This window comes from Caretta caretta, chromosome 7 (assembly GCF_965140235.1).
Source record: "Caretta caretta isolate rCarCar2 chromosome 7, rCarCar1.hap1, whole genome shotgun sequence".
NCBI classification, from domain to species: Eukaryota; Metazoa; Chordata; order Testudines; family Cheloniidae; genus Caretta; species Caretta caretta.
In genome coordinates, this window is record NC_134212.1 from 48,404,914 (window position 1) to 48,422,716 (window position 17,803).

The 17,803-nt window shown below is 54.4% G+C and overlaps 1 protein-coding gene across 3 annotated transcripts in view; it reads left to right on the forward strand.

The window, feature by feature from the left end:
• CACNA2D2 (calcium voltage-gated channel auxiliary subunit alpha2delta 2) overlaps nt 1–17,803 on the forward strand; it is a 599,591-nt gene that overhangs the window by 547,633 nt on the left and 34,155 nt on the right. For all 3 annotated transcript variants that reach the window (XM_048856900.2, XM_048856901.2, XM_075130629.1), the window contains exons 17-21: nt 5,761–5,835; nt 7,072–7,146; nt 12,626–12,697; nt 13,392–13,463; nt 13,705–13,766. In XM_048856900.2, the coding sequence (XP_048712857.2) occupies nt 5,761–5,835; nt 7,072–7,146; nt 12,626–12,697; nt 13,392–13,463; nt 13,705–13,766 (356 nt within the window). The remainder of the gene's footprint in view (nt 1–5,760; nt 5,836–7,071; nt 7,147–12,625; nt 12,698–13,391; nt 13,464–13,704; nt 13,767–17,803) is intronic.

The following is a 17,803-nucleotide window of genomic DNA, read 5'->3' on the forward strand; positions in this document are numbered from 1 at the left end:
TGGCGAAGCTCTAGAAGAAGCACAGTTGAGCCGTGGGGTCACCGCCCCCCCCCCAAAAGCTGGAGGGTATCAGTGCAGCCTGGATGTCAGGAAATCAGTGGAAGTTAGAAGCCTAAATACCTTTGTGGATCTGGGTCTAAATTCTGGTTATTTGGCCTTTCCCTGCCTGCTGGGTTAAATGAAGGATGATTTTTGCTTGTGGCTGTAGAGTGCCACTGAGCGGTACCATAGCCGGCTGGGTTAGCCGGTCCTCTGCGGTCGCTAGCCCCTCCTGGTTGCTAATGCTAGAGTTTGCCAGGGAGCTTTCCATCCGGCTGCCTACATCCATACCCAACATGCCACTACATGCCCAGACTGTACCGTAGGGCTGCACAGGCTGCTACCTAGCAGGGAAGCTACCTCGGGACCCCTGCCCTCCCCTTGCAATCACATCCCTGGGGGAGCAGCATGGAGCAGAAAAGAACTTCATGTGTTCGTAGCTTCTTTGCATGCAAGGTGGCAGCTGGTGCCAAGGAGGCAGAGCCAGCACCATGTGACCAGGGACACACCCACCCACCCCTGCGTGCCAGTACTCACTGGTGCGCCATAGGTAAGGCTAAGATTTTATCATAGATATTTGTAGTAAAAGGGTCAGGTCATGGGCAATAACCAAAAATTTGCAGAAGCCCATGACCTGTCCCTGACTTTTACTAAAAATATCCCTGACAAAATGGGGAGAAAGGAGGCTCCAGCACCTGCCGCAGTTGGGAGCTCCAGGGTCCTCCCCCACCCGCCACGACTAGGAAGCTGCGAGGGTCCCCTTGCTGCCCATGGTTGTTGGGAGCTTCAGGGCCCCTCTATGGACAGTGACTGGGTAGCTGTGGGGCCCCTCCACCGCCCGCGGTGCCTCAGAGCTCCGGGAGGGGTCCCCGCCGCCCATGGTGGCAGAGTGGTCTGGGGTCTCCCTGCCACCCACAATGGCTGGGAGCTCTTGGGGGGGTGGCATCTAGATAGCTGCAGGCTTCCCCCTGCCACCCGCAGCAGCTGAGAGCTGTGGGATCCCCTCTCAGAAGCTGGGAGCTGCAGGGTCCCCCTGTGGCCTGGCAGCTGGGAGCTCCAGGGGGGGTGCATGTGGCAGCTGGGAGTTACAAGGGGGTCCTGCTGCCAGCAGCACTTGAGAGCTGCTCAGGAAAATGTCACAGAGGTCTCTGGAAGTCACGTAGCCTTAGCCATAGGTCATAGCTTGAGAACGGCAACTATGTGACCTGTAAGGGCCTGATCCTGCCAAATTTGCATTGATTTCCATGGAAGCAGGATCTCTGAGGCTGCGTCAGAGGAAGTGCAGGATAGGAGAGACTCATCTCAGTGTCTGATGTGTTGGATTTGGTCTCTTGTTTGCTCTCTGTCAGTTTTCTCTTTCCTGCCCATCTTCCTGCCCTCCAGACAAGAACCAGCATCACTGAGGCTAACGCTCTGCATTCTATCCTTGACCTCCGACCTTTCCTAGCCCTCTCCTCCCAGAACCCCCTGACTCTTCTGCCACCCACCCCATCCACCTCCTCTTCCCTGGGTCTCTCCAACGGTTTTGTTTCATGTTATTATTATTATTATTATTATTACAGTTTATTTATTCTCCTGGTCAGTTTTTTTGCTTCCAGGCAAAAACAAAAAACCCTTTAGATACTGAAACAAAAGAGCACCTCTGCTCCGGGGGGCATCAGCCACAAAGACGAGCCAAGGGGGGTGAGGTTGGGAGCTTGGGCCTGGTTTAACTTCCATTGCAATTCCCTGGGAACAGAACCAGAGCCATGAGGATGCGGATAACATGAGCTGGATCAACCCACCCGAAAGGGCAGGGCTGGGACAGCTGAGATGCTGCATTCACCCCAGCAGCTATGGATGTCCTGAGGGGGGTTGCTGGGGTTAGGGGGAAGGAGGGATGTAGAGAGATGGAGCAGTGGCTCCTGTTTCTCTGTGGAGCTTGTTTGCAGATCAGGGAGACAGGGCAGGTGAGGAAAGCAGTGGTGGGGGTTAGTGAACCAATGTATGGCTCTGTATGCCAAATGGAGCTCTTCCCCCAGCCTCCTTCCCACTGGGCTTTCTTGCCAGTTCTTGTAGTTTCCCGGGTTGATACAATATTAAAGGACAAAAGTTGTGCAGCTAGACCCAGCTTGTGCCAACCCACAGGGGGTTGAGGGAGCCACGTGTGCCATGGTGGCTATTTGTGCTGGAAACCAAAGCACAGGCTGGAGTCCCAGCTGTGGCATGTGACGTGGCCCTGGCGTGCTGCGTAGGGATCCGTTGCTGGGACAGCAGCCCATGGTCCTTCAGGAGATGCTCACGACCCTTTCCAGGGATGCTGCATCACCGGATGTAGCCAACGGTAGGCGCTGGCGAGGGGGGAGCATCGCCAGGAGGGGCTCAGCCACAGCAGTGGTGAAGGAAGGGTGGGAAGGGAGAGCGGAGCTGGAGCACACCCCTTGCCTCTCCCCTAACAGGAATCCACCACTCCCACTGGGGCTGGCAGGACAACTCCTGCGCTCAGGTGACTGGCATCTCTAGGCTGGCTGCTCTAGCATCATCCCCTCCCACCTGCATCCACCCCGTGCACTAGCAGAGCGCGAGTCTGGGCCTGTCCCTGCTGCTGTGCACTCTCGAGCGGTCGTGGCCCAGACCACAGGGCCTGGCTTCAGATCCAAACTTCCTCCAGCTCTGGGGGTGTGAGCAGAACCAGGATTTTAAACTGCCCCATTCTTGGGAAAGGAGCCAGCTGCCAAGGTCTGGATCCAGATCTGAAGTTTCTGATAGTTTGGTTCCAGATTTTGGGCCCACCTCTACGCAGGACATGCCCATTCCCTTCTCCACCCTCACACATCCTGCCCTTCCTGCCCTGGAGGAAAGCCCCAGGTGCCCAGAGATTTGCTCCAGCGTAACAAAGAGCAGGCCACCAGCTGCAGGGGAGTCGGATGCTGCCTGACAAGGGAGCTGGTAGGGGTGAATTCTGGGCAGCTCCCAGAGGCAGCCGGGGCAGGTGGATAAAACACAAAGCAACGAGCAAATGCGACACGTAGCCCTTGCTAACCAGATCCCCGGCAATAATGCCCTAATTCGACCACCCGCCTCAACTCACTGCTCCGCACTGGCTCAGCCTCCTCTCCCCCAGTGTCATGCTCCCCTCCTTGTACTGCTCTGGATTGATCACTGCAGCAGTATTTTGTGTTCGTAAGCAGCCAGCAATCTGTTTCCCAACTGAGTAAGCAACAAGGCCAGAGACCAAGCCTCTGTCCCCTGAGGAGCTGGGCTAGTGCCTGCTGAAGCAGCCTGTCCTGTCCCACATCAAGTGGGATAGCAGCTGTGGGCATTGGTGTCTCTTCAAGGGGAGCAGCAGCAGGGCAGGATGTGTGAGGGTGGAGAAGGGAATGGGCATGTCCTGCGTAGAGGTGGGCCCAAAATCTGGAACCAAACTATCAGAAACTTCAGATCTGGATCCAGACCTTGGCAGCTGGCTCCTTTCCCAAGAATGAGGCAATTTAAAATCCTGGTTCTGCTCACACCCCCAGAGCTGGGGGAAGTTTGGATCTGAAGCCAGACTTTTTGGCTCAGACCCATGTCCATACTGAGCTGAAACAGAGGCCTGGGGCTGGATTGTGGGACCCAGAGTCACCTCTAATCCTGATACACAATGGAGGAAGCATGGTCTGGCCGTCAGGGCACTAGCCTAGGACTTGGAAAACCTGGGTTAAGTCCCTGCTCTGCCACAGACTGCCTGTACGACCTTGGGCATGTCCCTTAGCCTCTCTGTGCCTCAATTTCCCAGCTGTACAGTGGGGATAACAGCCCTGCCGCATAGGATGTTGTGAGGAGAACTGCATTGAAGATGGCGAGATGCTGAGACACTACCTCAGTAAATGCCTTTGATAGATAAAATTGAGTCTTCGCCTTTGTCAAGCAGGTCCTCATGTAGCAAAATGGCTGAGACCCTTACCTACCAACCCCCCACACCCATGGTCATTTGGGGAACAATTAGGACCCAGGGGAGCAAATCCACCCTCAGGTCGAGTTGCTTTTTATGGCTGTGATCGTTGCCTGAGGAGGTTATAATTTGCCGTTCAGGTCTCACAGGTAATAAGAAGAGAACAGTGCAGAGAGCAGCAGTCAGGGCTTGCAAAACTCCATTACTGTTCTGGGGAGACCTCAGGCAGGGGGAATGCGCAGAACCAATGCTAAAGAGCTAGACGTTAAATGCTAAGACAGCCCTTGAAAGCCTGAGCACTTTGCTCTTAATTAAGTGACCTGTCTTAACTTTACCCAGGGCAGCTCGGAGTCTAGCAGGCAGCCTTACAAACCAATTCTGGCTTCTTCTAATGGTCTCCTTACTAAGCCCCTCCCTCTCGTCAGCTGTTCCCTGGCACTGAACTCACGTTCATAGGATAGTCCCGTTGCTGTGATTTTTCCCTGTGCATCCTGTCCTGGCTTTGTGGTTAGTTTGGTGGCCCCAAGTCCCAGAGAGCGTCACTGTTGGCTGGTCTCTCGGTTAAGACTCTGTGGCATTTTCCATAAGGCTGGGGTTATTGTCCTGGATCCTCCAAGGTACATTTAGGTGCCTAACTCCCGATGGGAGTTTGACGCCTAAGTGTCTTTGAAGAGTTGAGCCATTCTGTCTTCATTTCAGTGAGTACATTCAGCCTGTTTCACACGCCTCCTGCTGTTGAACTATGGTAATCTTCTTTTCCTTGTAGTGTTGCTGTGTTGCCTTTGTACTTATTGGGGTTACTCTGTACCCCAAGCCCCAAGGGTGCCAGTAGTGTGCCCAGTGTATTGTGTCTTGGAGGCAAGTACAGCAGCTAGGTCTTGTAGGTGCTAGCCATGATGAGCCATTTCCTGTTTGGGTCCCTGGGGCAGTTCCGATGCCTGGGGTGCTCTCTCCAATCCAGTCTCTGTTCAAGCAAATAAGCATTTGTGGGTTTCCAAGCCAGGCTCAGTTAGTGTCTCTCACTGGGGCACCTTTGCACTGACTTCCTGCCCAACCGCTGCTGCTCCCCCATAAATCCCACCCAGAGCTGCACCCAGCTGTGGTGTCTAGCCGTCACAGTCTGTTCTACCTGCAGCTTTGGCCACAGTTCTGGGGTGTCTTTCCAGCTCCCTGCTGCCATGCGGCCCCCACTTCCAAACAGAGCCCTGGGCACTTCCTGGTTCAGGATATTTCCCTTACCTGGCCAGGGAAAGAGGGCTGGTGAGAATTGTAGTCCACTGCTTTGCAGATCCATTACACTATATAATAGTTGCTAAATTCCAGCCCCGAGCTGGCTGCATTTCAGTATTGGGGGTGGGGGGAGTTGGTAACATGTCGAGTCTGTAAAGTACTTCGGGATGAAGGTGCCTAGAGATGGACAGCTGTGAGAGAGAAACAAGCCACATCTCCAGGGTGAGTGGATAATAACATTTGTATTAGTCATTCACTACTCCTCTGACAGAGCCCTGGTATCAGAGAGGCCTCAAATGTACTTGGAGGAGTTAAGCAAAAAGCTGTCGGGGGAACAGGCCCATGAGCATCAGCCTCTCCCATGGCTATCCCCTTGGCATGGAGATTTGAGTGCGAAGTTTCTGCTTTGACCTGCAGAAGGCCCTTCAAATCCAAGTGTCTGTGTGTGTGTGTGTGTGTGTACTTAGTGTTTGCACCCACTAAGGGAGTAGAATGGCACCCGTGCTCCCACCCACGTGGGATGCCCACAGCTCTGTCCTCAATCCTGGCGCTGACGCCACTTTGTCTGCTTCTTGCAGAACCAGCTCATCCTGGGCGTGATGGGAATCGACGTGGCTCTCAGTGACATCAAGAAGCTGACGCCGCGCTACAACGTGCGTGGGGAAGCGGGCCCCACTCAGAGGGGTCCCTCGCATGCCACCTCGCAGGCCATCCCCGGGGCCATGGCGGGAGAGAGGGGAAACGGGCTTCTTTGCTCTGCCCTTGGCCATGAGGGGAGGGGAACGTGAGGCATAGAATGAGCGAGGCACTGAGCAGCACCAGTCTCCCTCGGTCCTTTCTGCATCGCTTTCCTGCACCAGTCCCTGTAGCAACCCCTGCAGGAGGGACACTACGTGAAACAGTCTCGGACAGCCTGTGTTGCTAGGAAGCAGGTACCCCACTAAGGGGTGCCAGCCACATCTCCAGCTGGAGTACGCTAGAGGAGCTACAGGGACATGACTTGATCCAGCAGAGGATCTGACCCCACATGTCACACCCTGCTGAGAAAGAGCACAGCTGGGTTATACAGACCCTGCTGCCTGGCAGGGAAGCAGCAGCCTGGCTTCTGAGGGTCAGAACTCGAGGCATGTCCCTGCTCTGTCAGATCTCCTGCCTGGCTGGATTGAGAACACTTTGCCCTGTCGCTCCTGTGCATGTGTGGGTGGGACGGTCCGATCCAACCTCTGAATAGCCATCGTCCCCTGGGATCCAGGGATCCTGTCACCAGTGCCGGGGCAGGGTTTCTCTACCGAGCCAGACAGCAAGGAGTCCCTGGGCAAGGGGCGTATCAAACGTTCAGGCGGGAGGGCTCAGACAAACAGGATCGTCAGCTCGGTGAGATGCTGGAGATGGCAGAGGAAGGGAGTAGCGGACCGCTCCGTGCCCGGTTGCTGAGGCACCTCGATTCAGCCTGGATTTTCACTGCAACTCCCCAGGCAGAGACGTCTCAGCAGACGAAGCCAAGTGTCAGGGAAAAAGAAGGTTCTCTCAGCCCAGGGGGGGAGGACCTCAGTTGGGGTTCTGGGCCTCCCAGAATAGACTCCAGCCCCCTACAGAGTGAGAATCTGGGCTGCATTTCCTTGTCCATCAAGGAGAGGTGATGGGTTCCATCCCTGGAAGGATGCGAAGCAGAGCCAGGTTTCTCTGGACCTTGGAGGAGGCAGGGGAGTCTGGGGTGGGCCCTGCAGGAGGCAGGGGCCTCTGAATTGGGATCAGCTGAGGTGGGCCCAGCACACTGAGGCTGTGATTGTGCTGGGCAGAGACCGAGCTCCAGGCCTCCCTTTGGCAAGCTCCGAGCTGCTTCTCTGTCAGAGCCCTAACCCACAGTCTCTTCTCTTCGCCTCCCGCAGCTAGGGGCTAACGGCTACATCTTCGCCATTGATCTGAATGGATACGTCCTGCTGCATCCAAACCTGCAACCCCAGGTATGGGCAGGGGCCTTGCTCCCTAGCTTTGACCCCTGCCAACAATATCTGGGCCTGGAATACATCTACTCTCCGGGGTCCCAATGCAAGGAGCCTGGAGCCCTCACAGTCCCAGGCCCTTCACCCTGCCACACCCACTGCAGTCTGCCCTGACCCTATGCAGTCTGCAACTCGCAGAGGGTCTGACTCACAGCTCCGGAGCCAAGTGTCAGCAGACAGTGGGGGGTAGGACAGCAGTAGCCATGGCCATTCCATACATATCAAAGGACACCGCTCCCTCAAGGAAGAAGATCATAGAATCATAGAATATCAGGGTTGGAGGGGACCTCAGGAGGTCATCTAGTCCAACCCCCTGCTCAAAGCAGGACCAATCCCCAACTAAATCATCCCAGCCAGGGCTTTGTCAAGCCTGACCTTAAAAACCTCAAAGGAAGGAGATTCCACCACCTCCTGGGTTATGCACTCCAGTGCTTCACCACCCTCCTAGTGAAAAAGTTTTTCCTAATATCCAACCTAAACCTCCCCCACTGCAACTTGAGATCATTACTCCTCGTTCTGTCATCTGCTACCACTGAGAACAGTCTAGATCCATCCCCTTTGGATCCCCCTTTCAGGTAGTTGAAAGCAGCTATCAAATCCCCCCTCATTCTTCTCTTCCACAGACTAAACAACCCCAATTCCCTCAGCCTCTCCTCATAAGTCATGTGTTCCAGTCCCCTAATCATTTTTGTTGCCCTCCGCTGGACGCTTTCCAATTTTTTCACACCCTTCTTGTAGTGTGGGGCCCAAAACTGGACACAGTACTCCAGATGAGGCCTCACCAATGACAAATAGAGGGTAACGATCACATCCCTCAATCTGCTGGCAATGCCCCTACGTATACATCCCAAAATGCCATTGGCTTTCTTGGCAACAAGGGCACACTGTTGACTCATATCCAGCTTCTCATCCACTGTAACCCCTAGGTCCTTTTCTACAGAACTGCTGCCTAGCCATTCGGGCCCTAGTCTGTAGCGGTGCATGGGATTCTTTCGTCCTAAGTGCAGGACTCTGCATTTGTCCTTGTTGAACCTCATCAGATTTCTTTTGGCCCAATCCTCTAATTTGTCTAGGGCCCTCTGTATCCTATCCCTACCCTCCAGTGTATCTACCTCTCCTCCCAGTTTAGTGTCATCTGCAAAGTTACTGAGGGTGCAATCCACGCCATCCTCCAGATCATTAATGAAAATATTGAACAAAATCGGCCCTAGGACTGACCCTTGGGGCACTCCGCTTGATACCGACTGCCAACTAGACATGGAGCCATTGATCACTACCTGTTGAGCCCGACAATCTAGCCAGCTTTCTATCCACCTTATAGTCCATATATCAAAGCTCTGGGCTTTTCCTGGTGCTGCACAGCCTTGGGCAGCTGGCGTCAGGACTCTGTGCCTCAGTTTTCCGATTTGTTAAAATGGAGGGTCATGAGCCTGACCTGTCTCTGAAAAGCTGGACGTCACCTGCTCCATCCCTGGCGATACAGCTGCTGGAGAAGGGTGCCAGATGAGCTGGGACTCCCAGAGAGCTGGGCTCTCCCCCCAGTTAGGGCTTTGAAGGAGCAGGCCAGTGCTGATGTAGTTTGGTCTAATCCAGCCCCAAGAGAGAGAGAAAGCGCCTCCGTGCCGTGGCAGGGGGAATGACAGAGACTTGAACATTCTGGATCTGGCATAGCTGTAGTGAAGTCACTGGATCGACATAGATTTATGCCAGCTGAGGTTCTGGTCACTGCTTTCAGTTATAGGGATGGGCACAGCCCCGGGCATGTGGGCAAGGAGGCTGAGAGAGAATGCACGGAACATCTTTCTCCCCCCTCACACACACACACACACACACACACACACAGCTGGAACATAGCTGGGAGTACCCCCATGGAAAGCCCCTGGAGCCTGTCACAGCTGAGACAAACCTCCCACTCCTGCTAGTGGCACTCCACCAGCCTCGGTGCCCACCCAGCTGACCAGGAAAAGCAGGGATTCTGAATAACGGTGTGATCAGAGGGATTCACACATGAGATTGACTCCCCTAGCAAAGCACGTCTGCGGGACCACGTGAAATTCAGGCGCAGCCAGACAGCAAACACTGGCTTCCCACGGAAGGAGCCTCTCCGGGATCTCATGGATTTTACTAGGCCACAGCCCCCTCTGCTAGGAAGAGACAGATTCAGACAGCCCTCCCTGCCCCTCTTCACTGCTGAGATGCCAGCTTTGTCTGCACCGTGTGCCACAGAACAACTTTGAGCCCCCCTACCCATTGGCAGGCAGGTCAGGATCCTTATCCCCCAGCACAGAGAGGGGAAGTGACCTGCTCATGGTGATGGCAGGTCAGTGTCAGAGGGAGCCAGGAGTAGGACTGAGTAGTTTGACCCTGCCCACTGTGGCTGTTATATTGCACTGACTGGCAGGAGAGGTGGGATCAGCTTCCTGTGACCTGCAGAGGGCGCCCTTCTGATCCCCCGCCTCAAGGCGAAGGCTGATGCATTGCAATCTTGTGCTGTGCATGGACATGCTTGTATGTGTTTGAGCGTCTGCAATGGGGTGTACCCGTGAGCTTGTGCCACACCGAGTGGGGCACCCAATCCCAGGCACATGGGCTTCTGCTGGGCCTGGGTGGATTCAATCCCCAGCTAATTACCCCTCACTCATATGCCCCCAAAACCCTCTCTAGTGCTCACAGCTGAGTAGGAAGCCCTGTTGCTCCATGGGCATTAATCGCTCCCTCTCTGGGCCATGATGTATGGGCCCCTGCTCCCCTCCAGACAGGGCGCAGAGGGATTAGCCCAGCCCTTTATGAAATATGCCTTCCTGGGGACATGAAGCAGCGAGTGGGATCATTTATCTCGTGGGGCTGCCACATCTGTCAGTGCGGGGCGGGGGAAATTGGCTCCCCGCTTCAGAGCTAATCAGAGAGATTCATCATTCAGAGGCGAGCTGGGAATTAGGCACTGAGAAATGGCAGCGGTCAGGGTGAAATATGTTTCATTGGCACAGATGTCCCACGGGGCTCATCAGCATTATTAATGGGCAGCAGAGACGGACAGGGACACAGTGGGATTTATTCACTCTCCTCCGTCCCCTTCCATTCGATGGGGCTGAAAGCGTATTGGCCCATTCCTCTCCCCGTGGCTGTCCAGGCATGTGTTGTGTTTACCTGCCATGGCCCAGCACAGTGAGAGAGGCCAGGGAGGGCGCATCGGTCTGAGCAGGACCCTTATCTTGGACCTGGAAAGCTGTGACATTCCCCCATTCTCAGGGACAGGCCCGAACACCAGATCGAAATGGCACCAAACTCTGGAGAGGATCAGATCTGGACTCTGCAGCCTCTGTCTCTAGACAGGACGGCCCAATCGCCCCAGGTGTGAACACCCCTTTGTTCTGAATGGGATCTAGGTATCAGGGCTGCTGAGAAAGCAGGAGTGAGGGGCTCTGCCCCAGATGTTTCCTTTCTGCTGTGTACCCCCTTTGCCTGCACACATGTTCAGAGAACTATGGTGCCTGCGCTCGCTCCTGGCTCCGCCAGCCCAGCACACCTGCTGGGTGGATGGCTGCACCGGGAGCAGAGAATGGCCCAGCGTTCCCTGTACTGCGACTGGGGGCTAGGGGTAGGTAGGTGTGTTTGCGTGTTGCCCAGGCTGCCTGTAGGCAGGGATGACTATAGCACTACAGCAGTACCTTGGCCTGACGTTGTGGAAGGTTGGTGAGTGGGGCCAGAGGCCCCACGGCTCAAAACAGCCTTTTGACAAGAGGCTTCACTGGGAGGCAGTATGGGAAAAGCCCCCACCCAGGCTCCAGCCCAGCCCTCCAGTAACTGGGCAGGGAGCACCCCACATTCACGGATTCCTCACCCTTCCGAGTGCCCGCATGCGGCTCTTCTAGAGCTCCCAGACTGCCCCAAGTGCCCAGTTGGACCTGCAGGCTCCAGCCCAGCTTTATCACTCCACCCCACAGAGCTCTGAGCCAGGAGCCAGCCCCCTTGCTGTGGGGAGGGAGTCCTGTGCCCCATCGCACTGCAGCAGCCACATCGATCCCTGGCTAAGCTCCTGATGAGTGGGAAAATCTGTCCCACCCAGCATTCAGTCCCTGGGCTCTCCCCCGCTAATGGTATGTGATTGCAGCCCACACAGACACCCCAGTCCCCCCTCAACCCCTAACAACGAAGCTATTTTCATGGCAGCAGAAATAGTCCAGCATCCCTGTGGGGGAGGGGCTCCAACAGGAACCTCCTTTCTGTGCCCAGCGCGTGCTGTGAGAACTGACTGGGGGATCACCAGGGTAGGAAGCCTTGCAGACCTGCTGATCTGATTGAAAACCGTCTCCTGTTTGAGGATCAGCCATGTCATGCCTCCTTGGACATCCCCCAGCTCCAGAGCGCTCACTGGGCTGGATGCTGGGGCAGACAAGGTCTCGGTGCCCTGACCCCTCCAGGGCACTGTTCGTCAGTTTCATTCAATCACCTACAGGTGGCTCTGTGCCTGGGGTGCAGGCTCTGTCCAGAGAGCCCAGAGCTGATCTGCAAAACCAGGGAAGCCTGAGAAGAGCTCAGTGCTGGGTGGAAAGTGGCTGGGCAGCCACCAGAACCAGGGCTAAACACAACGTGCCGGGGTGCAGGGCTGAGCAGTGGGGACCTGCCTTGACTGCCTCAGGATTGGCACACTGAGGGTTAAAGAGCGAGTGGTTCGCTTCGGAAAAGTGACGACAAACAGCACTGGCAGCCTCCATGCTTCTGGTCTCCCAGGGATCCCTGTATCTAATGTGCCCAGATGGCAGACAAATGGATGTTTATTTAATCTGCTGGCCCAGCATGCGCCCCCAGGGAGCTGAGAGTCAGTCTGGGCTTATTCATTTCCAGAAATAAGGGTTCTGCAGGCAAGTCTGTCCTCTGCAACCACTGTGCGACCCCCACTACCTCCAGACTCACCCCTCACTGCCTCCAGCCTCTACCTGTGCAGCCGGAGCTCGTCTGCACACTGTAGCGTAGAGCGCCATCTCCCGGAGCTGCGCAGGCTCTGTGGGGCTGACAGGAGTACAAGGCTGTAGAAAAAAGCTCAACAACTCTGTTCCTCAGTTTCCCCAGGTGTTAAAGTTGGCTCATAACCCTCCCTCCAGGACACTGGAGAGTGTTAATTCATTAGTGTCTGTAGAGCACTTTGGAATCCCCAGTGAGCAGATGCGGGGGGTGGTACGAGGGAAGGCAAACAGCTAGACAGCTTTGCTAGTACAGCCTGTTGGGTCTCGCTCTTCCAAGCTGTTGCCATGTCTTCCAGCACCCACAATGCTTCAGGGCATTGGCTGAGCAATCGAGTGCTTTACTAGTGCACTGAGTGGCTGAGCCCAGGCTGTCAGGCGGTTTGCATGAGGGGAAGTTGACTTGGCTCCGAGCTGCTTGGCTCTGCTGACCGGTGCCCATGAGCCCTCAATTCTCACCAGCCTCTTCCTCCTTTCAGATCATCAATTTCCGAGAGCCCGTGACCCTGGACTTTCTGGATGCTGAGCTGGAGGATGAGAACAAGGAGGAGGTGAGCGGGGCTCTCCCTCCACCCCTCAACCAAGACTAGGGACTCAGGCAAAGGCTGAGTTAAAAACAGCAGCTAGGGGGCCCTTCTGGCAAAGGGGCCCTGGAATCTGCTGCGTTCTGTGCACAGGACAAGCACAGCCTGGGCAGCAGGGTTCCTCCACGCTTTCCCTGCCCTGCACTGCAGGGAACAGCCTAAGGATGAGAAGGGAGGGCAGACACCTTGCGCCACTTGGTCCTTAGTGGCGGTAGGGATGGTGGGGTTTGGGCACGTGAGCATCGATCCTGACTCCCTGGCATCGATCCTGACTCCCACAGGGAAAGCGGTCCTGCACAGGATTTCTGGGGGCTGGCACATGTGAACATGATTGTACCCAGCCCTCACTCCATAAACATCCTCCACTCCCATCCCACCCGCTCACAGGGCCATCAGAGAGGTTGTCATCCCTCCGCTTTCATCTCAATGTCCCTGGGGCCGGCACAGTGCCCTGTTCTCCTTTCTGGTGATCTGTTGGGCTCTTGACTGGCCACATTCAACCCCTCCCTGTTCTCCCCTTTCCCCCATGTGTCTGGAGCGCTGGGCATGGAGAGGATCACAGAGAGCCCACACGGCCAGCTGACTGCCCAGGGCTCAGCCTCTTGGGGTGCAGAGCCACGGTGTGTGTCAGGGCTCAGTTCCCTTCCTGCCTTTTCCCTAGATCCGGAGAAGTATGATCGATGGCAGCGAAGGGCAGAGAGTCATCAAGACCCTGATCAAATCCCTGGATGAGGTAAGGACTTGGCAGGGCCCACGCAGAGATGGGGAGAGAAATTCTTGTATTCTTGGGGATAAAGATGGAACGCAATGGGAACCTGAGACAGTAACAGTCCTGGCGCGCAAGGGGCCTGTTGCACTCAGAGCCTGGAGTATGACTCCTGGCACTGTCCTGTCTGTGGGCTGTAGCACCCGGACTGCCATTTCAGTGTCTCTTCCTGAGCCCTGACCATGGCTTGTCCTCTTTGCAATTCCAGCGATACATCGATGAAGTCGTCAGGACCTACACCTGGGCCCCTATCAAAAGCACCAATTACAGGTGAGCAGGGTGTGGCCAGTAGGAGGGGGCGGGAGGTGGAAGGGCTCTGTTCCATCTCCTGTGTTGGCCCCTCTGAAGGCACAGAACTGCAGCAGGAAAAACCAGCTGGATGCCAGCCACCAGCTGGAGAGGGAGAAATGGGTGATAGGAGACTCCTGGTGGGGTCCAAGGTAAATGGAACGGTGGCTGGGAATCAGGAGACCTGGGTGTGGTCCCCAGCTCTGTCCTTCCTCAGCCTTCTTTTCTCAAGATTAAACATGCCCAGGTTTTTTAACCTGTCCTCACAGGTCAGGTTTTCTAAATCTTTGATTATTTTTGTTGCTCTCTTCTGGACCCTCTCCAATTTGTCCACATTTTTCCTAAAGTGCGGCGCCGAGAACTGAACCCAGCACTCCAGCTGGGGCCTCACTAGTGCCAAGCAGAGCAGGACAATGACCTTCTGTGTCATACGTACGACAATCCTGTTAAAACACCCCAGAATGATAGTAGCCTTTTTTGCAACTGCATCACATTGTTGACTCATATTCAGTTTGATCCACTGTAATCCCCCAGATCCTATTCAGCAGCACAGCCACCTAGCCAGTCAGTCCTCATTTTGTAGTTGTGCATTTGATTTTTCCTTTCTAAGTGTAGTATGTTGCACTAGTCTTCTATTGAATTTCATCTGGCATCTTACACTGCACTGAAAGACACCAAATTTCATGACAAACATTCCTAATGTCACATTCCCATGTCAGCAACTGCTCAGAGGTGTTACATAATCCTGAATGCAAGATGTGTCCAGTAGATGCTCTTTATTAACATGTAACTCACTCTGCCTAAAGGTTTGAACACATGGAGCCTGGGCAGACTAAGCCAGACAATGGATTTTTCTCTTGTTTAAAAAAAACTGTAAACCCTAGGAAATTCCATCTAAAAAAACCTATTTTAATAAACCATTAGGGTTGCACAGTTCAGAATTTGAAATTCATAAAATGCCCAAGTTAAGATTGCATGTACAACCTTAATTCTACCTTCTTATACATAGACATTACAATACATGGTAATGACATGATCACAGTCTATTTTTCAGATACGAGATGGTATCATGGAATTTTTGCTAAAGCCTTGTAAAATGTGCAAGGAATAACAGAGACTCTGCAGGGCTACAACAAGGGTATTTAAACCGCAGGGAAAAGTGGTTGGATGTATTATTGGAGAACTAGTATGTGATGAAGTAACTAATAGAGTTAGTCAGGAATTCTCCAACAAAACGTTTTTCCATTAGAAAATGGCAATTCATCAAGACCAGAACTGTTGGCGGGAAAGGGTCAGTTTCAACAAATCTCCCAACTCCAAAAAACATTGGGGGGAAAAGGTGTTCGGAATTTGTCAAAATGTCTTGTTTCAACATTTTCAAACCAAAAAAGTTTAGTTTTTTTTTTACGCAAAACAACTTTTTGTTTAAAAATTTTAGTTAATGGATGGTTAAAAAGTGTGGGGGGGTATTAAAAGTAAAAAATTAAACATTTTGAAATTTTAAAAATGAAACATTTTGATTAACCCAGTAATGAATTTATTTATCAGATTATCAGATTGTGAAAATTTTTGAGATTTTGACATTTCATCCCAATTCAGGACAAGAAAAAGTTTGAAATCCCCAAAATTCTCTTGGGATGGGAAAACCATTTCCCGCCCACCTCTAGTAAGTAGGGATTTTAGGGGAATTAATACTTACTAACATCGGGGCAGAGTGAAAGTTGCGTGGGCCTCCTTTAACTGGCATTTTCTTGACTTTGGCCAGGGAGTGCACCCGCAGCCTTTTCCATCCACTGCGTTATATTGTAGTGTAGCTTATTATTGCAAAACCGGCATCTTTGATGCTTGAGTTTTACTGGAGAAATAAGTGAATTTATCTGACGTCTGTCTCAGAATTTGGTGGCAAGTTGCTATGACGTTCCCATCTGGCATCTGCCATGGCCCGAAATATTCACCAGCCAACCGGAGTCTCCCATTCACCTGATGATAAATGTTAAAGTAGAATGAGAAGCAAACTGCGAGTTGGGACTCGTGTGAAATCATGCCTGTGCATTGCTCATGAAGGCTATGCACGCTCGCTGCCATGAGCAGGGAGAGCGGGCAGCAGCCATGGGGGAAATAAAACCATGGACCAGTTTTCAAAGAGTCTAAGCTTCCCCGTCACTTCTCAAATCAGTGGGAGCTGCAGGTGCTAGCCTTAGAAAAACAGATCTTGCTTGCTTGCTATGGCTTCTAGACTAGAGCATAATCTGCCTTGGGGAAGGCTGTCATCTAGTGGGTAGACAGGTTCATTGTAAGTATATCTATTCCCTAGGGATTGCTGCGAAGCAGACTAGAGAAAGTGCACAGGGTCCCTGCTGTGGAGAGCCAGCCGTCTGATCCCATGCATGATACAGCCACAAAACAGAAGGGTGGGCAGGGCCGTCCTTAGGCATACGCAGCTGCGTAGGGCACCATGAAATTTGGAATACCAAATTGCCCCAAATTTCATGGTGTCCTAGGCAGCTGCGTGCTGCATACGCGGCAGCACCAGCCCCGGCGACCAGCCCTGTCCCTCGGCCGGCCCCCACATGGGCTGTGCCCACTGCAAGGGACAGGGCCGTCCCTGGGGGGTGGGGGTGGCAGACAACTCCCTCCGCCCCACCTTTTACCCTTCCTCCTGTTCCGCCCCCATTCCACCTCTTCCCCCAGAAACCCCACACTCACTGGCTGCGGTGGGAAGCGGAGCAACCTGGCCCCAGCCCGCTCCAATCCGCCAGCTCCCAGCCACGGCGCTCCGCTTCCCGCTGCCGGTGAGTGCGGGGAGGTTGGGGAAAGGACGCCCCCTGCCCTCACCGGCAGCGGGAAGTCGAGCGCCACGGCTGGGAGCTGGCAGAGTAGAGCAGGCTGGGGCGGGCTGCTCCGCTTCTCGCTGCTGCCGGCGAATGGGGGGGGATCCCTTCCTCCAAGCCCCCTCCCCCGAGCGACACAGCTGGGGCCAGGGCGAGGGAAGCGGAGCGGGCTGCTCCCGGCCCCCCGCTAATCCCCCGGGCCACTCTGAGCCTGTGGGGCCCCAAAAGTGCCCACCCACAGCTCCTGCCTCCCAGACCCTGCGTAGGTCACCCAAATGGCTAGGGAGGGCCTTAGGGGTGGGGGAGTGGAAGGAAGCACAAAACGGGGGCAGTCATAAGAAGACAATATGGCTCCATCTCAGAGGCTGGACACCCAGGCAGGGGCAGGGGAACAGTCCATGTGCTTATGGCTTGATAAAAAATATATGTCACTCAAATCCCTACAGGGCAATGGAAAGGGATCAGAGGAGTCCAGCTGCTTGCTGGCCTGTTGGGAGCTGTGGGCTTCCCGGACACAACCAAACCAGTTCAGACAGAGAGGGCTGGCCATATGTGGGGAGGTGACAGACGGGGCATTCTTTGCTTCCCCTGCCCATGCAGAGCCCCTGGGGAAGGGAGAGGAGGCAAATAGCTGATAGGGAAGTGAAGGGAGCACCACCTTGTGGGAGAGGGACAGGAGCAGAGTGGAGATGACAGGGTTGGCAATGGACAAAATGGGGGTTAGATTAGGGAGGCGGCCCCAAAACCACAACCCCCCTCCCCAAGGCCAGAGCTGCCCCCTTCTCAGGCTCCCAACCTGTTTCGGGCTCTAACCCTGAATGGCCATCCTGGCTCTCCTCCCCACCCACACCTCTTCACTCCCCTTGTCCTTACTCCCATGCCAGCCCCCCTCTCCCAACAGTCTCCAGGGCCCTGGTCACCACTGACTTCCCCATCAGCCCATCTCGTTTCTGGGATTTGCAGGGAACAGGCTCCAGCAGCTGGGAAGGACCCTGCGTGGGAAATCAATGGTGGGGGTCTCACCTTCAAATAACATCCCGCATCAAGCTGGGCAGAACCTGGTGGCTAGGACAGCCCCAGGTCTCTTGGATCCTAGAGAGCACAGCCCCAGGCAGGTGGGGTTCTGGGTCCCCGATTGCAGAAACACCCTCCTGGATCTCCCTGTGGCTACCAGGATTGGAAGAGTCT